The 12,858-nt window shown below is 45.4% G+C and overlaps 1 protein-coding gene across 1 annotated transcript in view; it reads right to left on the bottom strand.

Annotated features, from left to right (window-relative positions):
- LOC311141743 (GDNF family receptor alpha-2-like) overlaps positions 1 to 12,388 on the bottom strand; it is a 79,398-nt gene extending 67,010 nt beyond the window's left edge. The window contains exons 1-2 of the mRNA XM_084177176.1: positions 11,808 to 12,388; positions 9,416 to 9,724 (exon numbers count right to left, since the gene is read on the bottom strand). Coding sequence (XP_084033302.1) covers positions 9,416 to 9,724; positions 11,808 to 11,847 — 349 coding nt within the window. The 5' untranslated portion in view covers positions 11,848 to 12,388. The remainder of the gene's footprint in view (positions 1 to 9,415; positions 9,725 to 11,807) is intronic.
- Between the last annotated feature and the right edge of the window lie 470 nt (positions 12,389 to 12,858).

Below are 12,858 nucleotides of genomic sequence, written 5' to 3'. Positions count from 1 at the left end.
TTTTACAATGTTATCACATGCCATACAGAATTAAAACTGCACAAATACAGCATAATTGTACTCTTGCTTGGGGGTTAAAAGATTCACATTCGCAACAGGCGGCCATGCTGCTCTGTTCTTCAATAACTATGCTATTTGACAGTCACCCAACCAATTATGCATTAATCAAGTAATAAAAATGATTCCCAGCTGTTTAGTGTACGATGGTTTGCTGGAGGGCAACAACTTATTGTGGTAATTAAGACTGTTTGACTCCATTTGCTCTGACAGTGTTGTGCATGGCCAGAGTGGCACAGACAATCAGGCCTCCCTTGTAGGGGATTCTGCTCTTAAGTGGATTCAGGGATGAGTGCCTGTTTTAAACTGTACAGAATCTCAAATCCATAACATATTAATTATCAATAGGAGTAAATTCCTGAGGTGATGGAAGCATCCTATGGATTTTCCGGTCTTGGTAAACAGCTTATGGCTTGAAGCAAAGTCAATTTTAATAGCTGTCTTTCATCTTATTTGTTTAAAGGTGCCCTAGTCTATTTGCATAAATGTAGAATATTGATTCCATATTTCTTGTTAGTTGAGGACTATCTGTGGAGAATAAAATTGCACAGGCTATGATAGCTAGTCCACTCACATGATTTCAATGATGCACATTCAATCATCCTAAAGCCTTTACGGCAGGACAAATCCAAATCCCCACATGCTCGTATTAAGAAGGCAAAACAGGCTGTCTCTTCCTGCCAGGGTAAGAGTGGAGAATTTCCCAACAATAGCTGCCAATCTGGGTGTCATTTCAGTCATATTGAAATCTGTTCGGTGGATCTTCAGTTACAGTAAAGTAAATCATTAGAGGGATTTGAAAGGACATAGAGCACCATCACTGTCATCATATTTCACTGATCCTTTTCACAAGTTTTGGGGGGCCTGAAAACCTCTTGATCTGTTCCAGAAAAATATTGACAGGTCTCTTCCTCGGATGATGAAGCACCCACCGAGTGAGCGTGGCCAGATGAGGAAAAACAGGGGACACATTCAGCATGCAGAGGCAAACTTCCATTGCCTCACAGGACAGTGGATGGCTAAGGTAATGGCCAGTGACTGCTACCATAGCTCATGGCAATGATGGGTTCACTGAGGAATACTGTGTACCTCTGTAACCCCATGTATTTTCTCCCTTAACTCTGCTTGGGTCCCCGGAATAACATACTCAAGCTGGCATAGGGTTCCTATTTCCCCCTCTCTAAATTAGCTGCCTAGCGATATTAGCATGGAATACTGACAGATTCTGCCCCTGACCTTTAAGAATGCTGGCATTCATGAAAATGGAGGGGAATAAATCATTTTTTTTTTAAATAGCTTCTTTGGTTATTTAATGTAAGATCTCCCAATGGCCTGAGACAGACTCACGTATTCTCCCTGCTGTAGAAGTCTGTTCTACTAATTAAATTGCAAGGAAACTGCCCACATAAAGGCTTTCAATTTTCTTTGCTATCTGCTCAATTCACTTTCAATTTAAAGAACAAACCAGTGATATGTGAGGAATGGGACTTATGGTTAACTGACTGGTTGGAACTGCCTCAAACCCTGGTGCTCTCCCCATGAGGTTTAAGGCCCAATCGAAAGAGAAATGCAGCTACCTTCATGTTTTTAAAGAGTATGCTTCCCACACATTATGCCTTTTACAGATTCAGACACTTAACCCCAGTTGTCCGACAGTGAGAAGGACCTATTCAAAAGGCGAGCCATTATCCGCCAAAGACAGATACATTGACACATTGAATTCAGCTGACATTTATTTTAAAACCTCAATTAACTGGTCACATTTACGACTGCCAAAGACGGAGCGTGAGTAGCCCAACAAAAGCGGGTCCTTTTCACAGTGGCACCGCCCTTGAGTGTTCTGCCCAAACTACCACATGCACAGTGAAACACAGTCGAAGCACTCACCAAATGACCTTGGAATACAGCAAATTGGCCTTCTTATTGCAAAGTGCACATCACAAAAATAAGAGCAAATTCATTAGCAATGTGAAGGCTGCTACTGGGTGGGATGTGCGATTATCCTTACACTAGGAGTGTAAGCCCTTACCCCTACATTACGCTCAGAACATTTCATTATAATAAATATTGAAAATTCAAGTATCAAAATAATAGAAGATGAAGATCATGAAAGGTCATGTAGGCTACATGCAGACGACGTGACATTGTACATTTTTATCTTTGCTTATGTTTTGTCATATTTAAATTCTACACTTGCATGACGTTTATACCTGTTGCTCCCGTCTCACTATACTCCGCCCATATTTTGTGCTCAACTCTTAACCCTGCATACAATACATTATGCAAAATGCCTAGAATGGCAATTGTTGCTGCAATTTAGCAAACACAAACCTTTAAAGGCCCATGCAGTCAAAATTCAGTTTTTACAGTATTTTGACCAATAACAAAGAGAGTTCCAAACCGCTCTGCCAATGACAGCTAGTTTTCAGGTTACATATCCCTCCCATTACATTAGGCCTCTCCAATTATGCACCTCACTCAGAGCACTCCCAGACAGTCCTAGCAAAATTATTGTTTGAGAATAGTTTTTTGCTAAAAACCAATTAAAAAATATATCTACAGTGCATTCGGACCCCTTGAATTTTTCCACATTTTGTTACATTACAGCCTTATTCTAAAATGTATCAAATAGTTTTTGTTCATAATGACAAAGCAAAAAAAAATTTGTAGAAATGTTTGCAAATGTATTTAAAATAAAGAAACAAAATATGACATTTACATAAGTATTCAGACCCTTTACTCAGTACTTTGTTGAAGCACATTTGTCAGTGATTACAGCCTCGAGTCTTATTGGGTATGACGCTACAAGCTTGGCACATCTGTATTCTCCCATTCTTCTCTGCAGATCCTCTCAAGCTCTGTGCGGTTGGATAGGGAGCGTCGCTGCACAGCTATTTTCAGGTCTCTCCAGAGATGTTAGATTGGGTTCAAGTCTGGGCTCTGGCTGGGACACTCAAGGACATTCAGAGACTTGTCCCGAAGCCACTCTTGTGTTGTCTTGGCTGTGTGCTTAGGATCGTTGTCCTATTGGAAGGTGAACCTTCGCCCCAGTCTGAGGTCCTGAGCGCTCTGGAACAGGTTTTCATCAAGGATCTCTCTGTACTTTGCTCCGTTCATCTTTCCCTCGATCCTGACTGGTCTCCTAGTCCCTGCCGCTGAAAAACATCCCCACAGCATGATGCTGCCACCACCACGCATCACCATAGGGATGATGCCAGGTTTCCTCCAGAAGTGACACTTGGCATTCAGGCCAAAGAGTTCAATCATGGTTTCATCAGACCAGAGAATCTTGTTTCTCATGGTCTGAGAGTCTTTAGGTGCCTTTTGACAAACTCCAAGCAGGCTGTCATGTGCCTTTTACTGAGGAGTGGCTTCAGTCTGACCACTCTACCATAAAGGCCTGATTGGTGGAGTGCTGTAGAGATGGTTGTCCTTCTGGAAGGTTCTCCCATCTCCACAGAGGAACTCTCGAGCTCTGTCAGTGTGACCTTCGGGTTCTTGGTCACCTCCCTGACCAAGGCCCTTCTCCCCCGATTGCTCAGTTTGGCTTGGCGGCCAGCTCTAGGAAGAGTCTTGGTGGTTCCAAACTTCTTCCATTTAAGAATGATGGAGGCCACTGTGTTCTTGGGGACCTTCAATGCTGCAAAAATTGTTTGGTACCCTTCCCCAGATCTGTGCCTAAACACAATCCTGTCTCGGAGCTCTACGGCCAATTCTTATATAGACAGGTGTGTGCCTTTCCAAATCATGTCCAATCAATTGAATTTACCACAGGTGGACTCCAATCAAGTTGTAGAAACATCTCAAGGATGATCAATGGAAACTGTCACACCCTGATCTGTTTCACGTCTTTGTGATTGTCTCCACCCCCCTCCAGGTGTCGCCCATCTTCCCCATTATCCCCAGTGTATTTATAACTGTGTTCTCTGTTTGTCTGTTGCCAGTTCGTTTTGTTTCGTCAAGCCTACCAGCGGTTTTCCCATTGCTCCTTTCTTTCTGAAGTTCCTGTTTTCTATTTTTCCCGGTTTTGACCATTCTGCCTGCCCTGACCCTGAGCCTGCCTGCCGTTCTGTACCTTGTCACACCACCCTGGATTATTGACCTCTGCCTGCCCTGACCCTGAGACTGCCTGCCGATCTGTACCTTTCGGACTCTGATCTGGATTACTGACCTCTGCCTGCCCTTGACCTGTCGTTTGCCTGCCCCCTGTTTTTGTAATAAACTTTTGTTACTTCCACACTGTCTGCATCTGGGTCTTCTCCTGAAACGTTATAGTACGAACTGGCCATGATTGACCCAGCAGACTCGAACCAGCTCCGCAATGCCATCTCCTCCCAAGGAGCCACCATTGGAAGGCACGAGGAGTTGCTTCGTTGTCTCATGGAAGGGTTCCAGACCTTGGCCAAACGCCATCACAGAGCGTTTAACACATTGCTGGAGCAATTCCGCTGGTTGTCTGTTAGGCAGCCTACCACGACGGTAACCTCCCAGTCCCTCAGTAACCTGGCTGTTAGCAGCACGGCCTCCCCGGCCACCCTGGTTTCCCGAGAACCCCGCTAACCTCCCCTGGAGAGTCGGGAACCTGTCGGGCATTTCTCGCTCAGTGTTCGCTCATCATCGAGCTTCAGCCCTCCTCCTGCCCCTCGGATCGCTCTAAAATAGCGTACCTCTTCGCGCTGATGTCCGGGAGGGCTCACGCCTGGGCTACGGCAGTGTGGGAACAACATTCGGCCGTAAGCTTCAGTCTGGAGGAGTTTGTGCAGGAGGTAAAGAAGGTTTTCGATGCTCCATTGTCCAGGAGAGAGGCTGCCCGGAAGTTACTCCAGCTTCGGCAAGAATCCCGCAGTGTGGCAGACTATGCATTGGATTTCCGCACGTTGACAGCTGAGTGTGCCTGCAACCCGGAAGAGCTGTTCGACACGTTCCTGCACGGAGTATCGGAGGAAGTAAAGGACAAGCTTGAAGCTATGGGAATGAAGGAAGGAGAGGAAGTCCGGTTTCACCTCGTCTCCGAGGCATCCCGGAAGTCCCCGACGGCTCTGTTGCCGAGAGAACCCGAGGCTACCTGAGTTCCCCAGAGAGTCTCCGAAGTCTGCCGATTCACCTCTTCCCGGGCCGATGCAACTAGGCAGAGCTAGGCTGTCTCCAGCCGAACGGCAATACAGGCTTCACACAAAGAGTTGCCTGTATTGCGGGACTACTGGTCATTTTGTGTCCACCTGTCCACTAAAAAAACAGGCTCACCGGTAGGAGTGCATACTCTGGTGGGCCAGAGTATAACTTTTTCTTCTCCCCTTACTCGCACCCCCTTTCATGCCATCTTGCTGTGGGGAACCAGTCAATCTATCTGGGTACTCATCGACTCTGGGGCCGATGAGAGCTTTATGGACACTACCCTGGCGTCCGAGCTTGGCATCCCCACTCAGCCCCTCTCCATTCCCATGGACGTTAGAGCGCTGGACGGGCTCACTATAGGCCGGGTCACTTACAATACCACTCCCATCAACCTACAAGTGTCAGGGTCAGTGAGGCAATCCAATTTATGCTGATTAAGTCTCCTCAGGTTCCCGTGGTATTGGGATTCTCTTGGCTCCAGCGACACAATCCCATCATAGACTGGACTGCAGGTGCCATTATGGGCTGGAGCCCGTTCTGCCATGCCCATTGCCTGAAGTCAGCGCAGCCTGCCCCGGGATGTCTTCCTGTGGGCTCTGAAGTTGCCCCAGACTTCTCCGCCATTCCCGCTGAGTACCAGGACCTCCGGGAGGTGTTCAGTAAGGCCCGGGCCACTTCGCTTCCACTGCACCAACCCTACGACTGCGGAATCAACCTTTTCCCAGGCGCCACTCTGCCCCGGGGGGACGCTGTCGGGTCCGGAGACCAAGGCTACGGAGACCTACATTGAGGACTCCCTAGCTGCCGGGTTCATCCATCCTTCTGCCTCCCCTGCCGGCGCAGGGTTCTTCTTTGTGGAGAAGAAGGACAAAACCCTGCGCCCGTGGCCTCAAAGACATCATGGTGAAGAACTGTTACCCGCTACCACTCATCTCCTCTGCCTTCGAGCTGCTCCAGGGGGCCAATGTGTTCTCCAAGCTGAACCTACGGAATGCCTACCACCTGGGGCAGATACGGGAGGGGGACGAGTGGAAGACTGCCTTCAACATGGCCAGCGGTCACTACGAGTATCTGGTCATGCCATTTGGCCTTACCAATGCTCCTGCTGTGTTCCAGGCCCTGGTTAATGATGTTCTCTGTGACACATTGATCCGGTTCATCTTCGTCTACCTCGACGACATCCTCGCCTTTTCCCGCTCCGCCCAAGACCACGTGCCCTATGTCCAACAGGTCCTTCAACACCTCCTGGAGTACCAGCTTTTTGTCAAAGCGGAGAAATGCGAATTCCATTGCTCCACCATCCCCTTCCTGGGCTACATCATCACTGAAGGGAGTGTACAGATGGATCCCGGGAAGGTGAGAGCGGTGGTGGATTGGCCCCAGCCTACGTCCAGAGTGCAGCTGCAACGTTTCCTGGGATTCGCCAAATTTTATCGCCGCTTTATCCGGGGTTACAGCACCCTGGCTTCCCCCCTGTCTGCACACACCTCTCTAAGGTTCCGTTCACATGGTCCCCAGCTGCTGACCGGGCGTTCCGGGACATCAAACACCATTTCACCACTGCTCCCATCTTGGTTCATCCTGACCCGTCCCACCAGTTCATGGTGGAGGCCGATGCTTCGGATGTCGGAGTGGGGGCGGTCCTTTCCCAGTGTTCGGCCCTGGACCTCAAGTTACATCCCTGCGCCTTCTTCTCCCATCGCCTCAACACCACGGAGAGGACGCTGCACGTCTTCCAGATTAATGGACTCCCAGTGGACATGGTCTCCGAACGGGGTCCTCAGTTCTAATCCCGGTTCTGGAAGGCTTTCTGCACACTCATTGGGTAGTCGGCAAGCCTGTCCTCCGGTTTCCACCCTCAGTCCAACGGCCAGTCGGAGCGGGCCAACCAAGACCTGGCGATGACTCTGTGCTGCCTGGTCTCCGCCAACCCCACCACCTGGAGCCAGCAACTAGTGTGGGTCAAATACGCCTGCAATACCCTTCCCTGCTCTGTCACAGGTCTTTCGCCCTTTTGAGTGTTCCCTGGGTTATCAGCCCCTGCTCTTCCCGGAGCAAGAGGAAGAGGTTGGCATACCCTCGGCCCAGATGTTTGTCCGCCGCTGTCATCATACCTGGAGGAGAGCCTGGTCGGCTCTTCTCAAGACCACCTCCAGGTATCGGCGACAAGCCGATCGCCACCGGACCCCGGCTCCCCGGTATCGTCTCGGGCAGAGGGTATGGCTGTCCACCCGATATCTGCCCCTCCGGGTGGAGTCCCGCAAACTTTCCCCCCAGTTTATCGTCCCTTTCCCCATCTCCAAGATCATTAGCCCCTCTGCTGTTCGTCTTCTGTTGCCCCGTACCCTCTGTATACATCCCACTTTCCATGTGTCTAGGATCAAACCTATGTCTCACAGCCCTTTGTCTCCTGTTTCCCCTTGCTCCTGTCTTTCTGAAGTTCCTGTTTTCTAGTTTTCCCGGTTTTGACCATTCTGCCTGCCCTGACCCTGAGCCTGCCTGCCGTTCTGTACCTTGTCACACCACCCTGGATTATTGACCTCTGCCTGCCCTGACCCTGAGACTGCCTGCCGTTCTGTACCTTTCGGGCTCTGATCTGGATTACTGACCTCTGCCTGCCCTTGACCTGTCGTTTACCTGCTCCCTGTTTTTGTAATAAACTTTTGTTACTTCAACACTGTCTGCATCTGGGTCTTCTCCTGAAACGTGATAGGAACAGGATGCACCTGAGCTCATAGCAAAGGGTCTGAATACTTATGTAAATAAGCTATTTCTGTTTTTAATTAGTAATACATTTGCACAAAAAAATTACCTGTTTTCACTTTGTCATTATGGGGTATTGTGTGTAGATTGATGAGGAAAATGTTTGATTTAATCAATTTCAGAATAAGGCTGTAACGTAACAAAATGTGGAAAAAGAGAAGGGGTCTGAATACTTTCCGACTGCACTGTATACCATTTTAATGGGAAATTATTACAGTAAGGTACTTAATTGTTCTCCAGAAATGATTTGGTATTAAAATAAAAACAGGTTGCATTGGGCCTTTAATAAATCTGCCCCAAAGTCCCTTAATGACTTGCCACTTTAGTCAACAGCAACACAGGCGGGCTCTTAGGATTTATCTACATAGCCCATAGACATCCCCCTATCTGCTGAGAAAACCTTTCAAAGCTGGTGCGCTTCCTACAATATCCCAACTTTTTCCGGTTTTTGTCCACAACAATTTTTTAAGTGGCTTGCAGCGTTTTTGAGGGTCCGTGGGGAATCAGCCCTTGTGTTTGTTTCCAAAGAACAATGTTATACACAGATTTCTTCCAGTTAACAAAAGCCTGGTTGACTGCACAATGGATCGTGATTAGATTAAAGCTGCACTGTAAGAGCTCTGGCCTCCATTAAAGCCCGTTTTATCTCCCTGGACAGTGCCAAAATGGGACAGTTGCATTCTTCGGTTAAGTATCCTCAGTGAAGGACACAGGGGAGGTCTGTATTTGTCCAAACAACTTACTGCAGCCTACTGTATCATAAAATGTTAACTCTGTTCAAAGAGGTCTGCTTCAGTGTCCTAACATTTCACTTAAACCGTCTATCGTAGAGCATAGGCTTAGAGACTGATGTACTCTAACCGCGGTTGAATAGCATATGTGTCAAAGCTTTTGACTACAATAGATCTTATGATCTGATTTGACATCAGCTGCAGTGATGTCTTAAGATATTCATCATACCATGCTTATGACAATGTAAAGTAGGCTTTTGAAGGGCTAAGGTTTAAGTGAAACATTACCTCCTGCACTGTGTAAGTGGCCGGCTCCAGGTCATTGAACGGTGGGTTTATAACCTAATAATATGATAATATGGAACTCTTTAGGTGAAAACCAATAGTGCTCCCATAACAGGTCTCGCTGCTATAATTTAATTATTGCTCCATTATTTCACAGAGAATGGAAAGCATATATTTTTCATCAGGGGTTTCAGGGTGTCACTATATCCTGTAGCAGGTGCAACATAGAATCCATGAGACTTTCCTTTCCTTGTGCTCTGCATTTTGTACAGAGACCTGCATGATCACTATCTGATGACATGTTTGTTCACTAACAAAACGTCTGTTTTTTATCAATGTCATATAGGTACAATTCATAATAGCAGACATCTTTGCACATAACAGCAGTTCTCAATTTGTAAGTATCTCTCTAGCTTTGTATGTTGCACCAGACACAAACATGAATTGATTTATTTTAGTCTCACCTTCGGTCAGGCCCATGTGGATGCTCCAGTAGCTCTGCAGACACTGCAGCTCTTTCTTCATGCCCCTTTTACAGCGACAGTCATACAGCGGGCTGACCAGCAGCACCTCCAGGGCAGCCTGGCACTCCCTGTTGGCCAGCATGGTGTCCCTCTCTCTGCCCACCAGGCACTGGCGCATCACCCTGTAGCGGGAGCTGCACTGGGGGTTCTGGTTGCACATGTCACTGGCCCTCACGCAATCCACCAAGCCATGGGCACTCGTCCCAGCCAGGGCCGAATAGGAACCGCCCCAGGAGCACACAACCCCGTCTGAGGGAGAGAAAGGAGGTTCTCTCATTAGTCTTACACATGCATGGGCATATTTGATGGATTTACTGTAGATACCACTGGTGCTGTATGAACATTTCATATGGTGTAAGGTAGTGTTTCCGAAACCTCTCCTTGAGTACCCCCAGCTGTTCCATGTATTTGATATATTACAGAATTAGCACACCTGATTCAACAGATGAAGGGCTTGGTGATAAGTTGACAAATTGAGTGCTAGCACTGGAATACATAAAATAAGTAGAATGGCTGTGGGGTACTCAAGGAGAGGTTTAGAAAACACTGGTGTAAGGGCTGTTTCTGATCACAGAACATTTTTGTTTATGAATATCAAACATGCAGAGAAAACATACACATCTAAGGAAATTGCAATTAATTAACCGTGTAATCACCCAACGTGCAAAACTGGTTTCAATGGCCTCATTCTGATGGTTTCTGTGACGCCACGGTCGGGTTGAAATTCATTTTTTATATGATTTTCTGACCACTTATGACAATTTACTTAATGTCTCAATGTTGTCATGAAAGAGACATCTTTACCTGGTTATAATCTAGTTATTTGATGTAGCCACAACCAATTTACAACCAGAACATTTTCATTATGACATCCCATGTAAAATGTTGTCCACTGGGCACCATATATTGGTCCTAAACCCTCTTAAATATGTGCTATTGCTCTTCTCTCAAGAACAGATCTGAAAGGCCTATTTTAAATGCAGGCTACTGTGCAATGGAAACTCAAACGCCTTACAATATTGCAATCTCAGCAGACAGAATTTTGCATAGGACGTCATAACGACGTAATTTTCTGGTAGAAACGTCAGATTACCAGAGGAAATACATAATATGTTGGTTGTTATTTTGTCAGATAACCAGATTAGAACCAGTTAAAGGTATTTTGTCTGGTCTAAAGAGATGTACTGTATATAAAAAAAACATTTTACAATCTGTATACAACCTGACCATGACGTCATTGAAACCGGTTTTGCCAACTGGTATGAAACAGGTGCATGATTTTCTTTGACAACTAGACCCAGGAACCACAGGAGGTTGGTGGCACCTTAATTGGGGAGGACGGGCTTGTGGTAATGGCTGGAGTGGGAATAAGTGGAATGATATCCATTCGCTCCGTTCCAGCCATTTGTATGAGCCATCCTCCCCTCAGCAGCCTCCACTGCCAGGAACAGATCCAAATATATTAGACTTGTTTGACAAGTCAATATAGGTAATGTTCATAGCACACAAGTATTTGACGTTCACCTAGTTATGAGATATTCTTCAGTCTATTATCTGTTATGCTTCATGGTCATTGATCTCAATGCACTTATCTTGGGGATATTACAGTTTTCCATATTGTTATTGTATATGACAGTCAAATCAATAACAGAAATATTGAAAGTAAAATAAAGGCTTATCTCTTCAATGACATAGACAAGGAAAGATACACACACCCACTCCAATATAGATGGAAAGAGTGATATGAGAGATACCTTCAGGTTGTTCTAAACCTGCAAACTGCTGAGGGGGGATATTGCTAGACTTTTCAATTGGTTTAAAGTAGAGGGAGTATGCAGTAAAACTAAATTATGCAAATAACCATTATCCTAACTGATAAATTGAACATCTTCTACCACCAAGACAGATAATCCTCATCATCATCATCATCCTCATCATCATGTGTACGCTATACATTCATTTAATGTGGGTTATTTCACTATCTCAACCTTAATCAAATAAGCAGATGAGAATGAGATGCCAAGAGACAATACATATCTGCTCTAAAAAGAATTTGGAGTAGGTAAAATGTTGCACCTAATAAACTCTAACATGCACTCTATGGGTAATTACGGAAATAATGTCAATGTAATTGATTTAATGATACGATACTAAAACTTAAGATTGATTTCATAATGAGTAGGCTATAGACGAAACAGCATCAAACGAAAAAACCTACGGAATGTATTATGTTCACTACAATTACTAAACGATCCCCATGAATGTCATGTTATGGAATGTATGCTTTTATCTCATTTCAAACTTAAGAAACATCAAAATATAAATGTCTCACCTAATAGAAACAGAACGAGGTACAAATAAACCCACATCATGACGAATTAATATCCTAATTAGATTCAGAGTCAAGAATCTGTGAAAGCAGGGATCCGATTAAATTTTCTTCCTCTTGTAAACGTGTTGTAAATTCCTTTCCAAATCGTTAATTCCTGCGTAACTAACTGTAAGAATTTGAATATCCTCTGAAAAAACTCCAGTTATTACGGAACTCGGCTTTACAATTTCCCCGTCTCAATAATCCACCAATTTCAAAACCCAAAAAATGTAATGTCAAAATCCTCTTGGTAAAGGAATTCAATCCCTTTAAGAAATTATTTCTGGTGTAAAGTGTACATATCGAATGAACTGTGGCATCTCTCCACATCAAGAGCTCTGATGATCCAGTTCGGAGCTCCCTGACTTGAAACGATACGCAAAGATAATTATTTGGCAACAATATTGATGTCAAATAACTTTTCACAATGACATTTCTCTGGAGGTTTATGGAAACTACAGCTACTAGCCTACGCAGGAGGGTCACTGCTGAGTGCAGACTTGACCAGACTTGACTCTCCAAAAGCCGCGCGTCCGCCTCTGACTTTCGTGCGAGTCTCTGCGCTTCTTTTTGAGTGTTCTGGAATCACAGGAGTTCATTTAATGAGCTTCGGGAAACCAGAAGAGGGCGATGATGATTCACTCGTTTACTGAAAAACGATTAACACCGCTATCTTTGCAAGAATATTGCTTCTCTGAAATTATTATGAGAGGAGTCCATCTTCCGGTTGACACAGCTCGATTAGGTCTACTCTGTTATAGCCTACGCATGGAAATTATGTTCAGTGGATTGTGACATTTCGGGAATCGGCTGTCTTTTATGTCATGCTTCCACAATCAGCTAGCTCATTCACTATAAAACTAATTTCATCTTTTAAAGTCAAGCCAGGACATGTGCCTGTTCCTGCACATCACTAAATGCGTAATAAATGTTATTTATTTGTCAGGTACTTTCATGAGATCACATTTACCCTACTTTTTCTATGTCAATTCCAGCTCATAACGTGTAGGGC

Source organism: Coregonus lavaretus (genome assembly GCF_964263955.1).
Source record: "Coregonus lavaretus genome assembly, chromosome: 14".
In the NCBI taxonomy this organism is placed as follows: domain Eukaryota; kingdom Metazoa; phylum Chordata; class Actinopteri; order Salmoniformes; family Salmonidae; genus Coregonus; species Coregonus lavaretus.
Note: the sequence above shows the minus strand (reverse complement) of the source record. Positions and strands in the feature narration are given on the sequence as shown.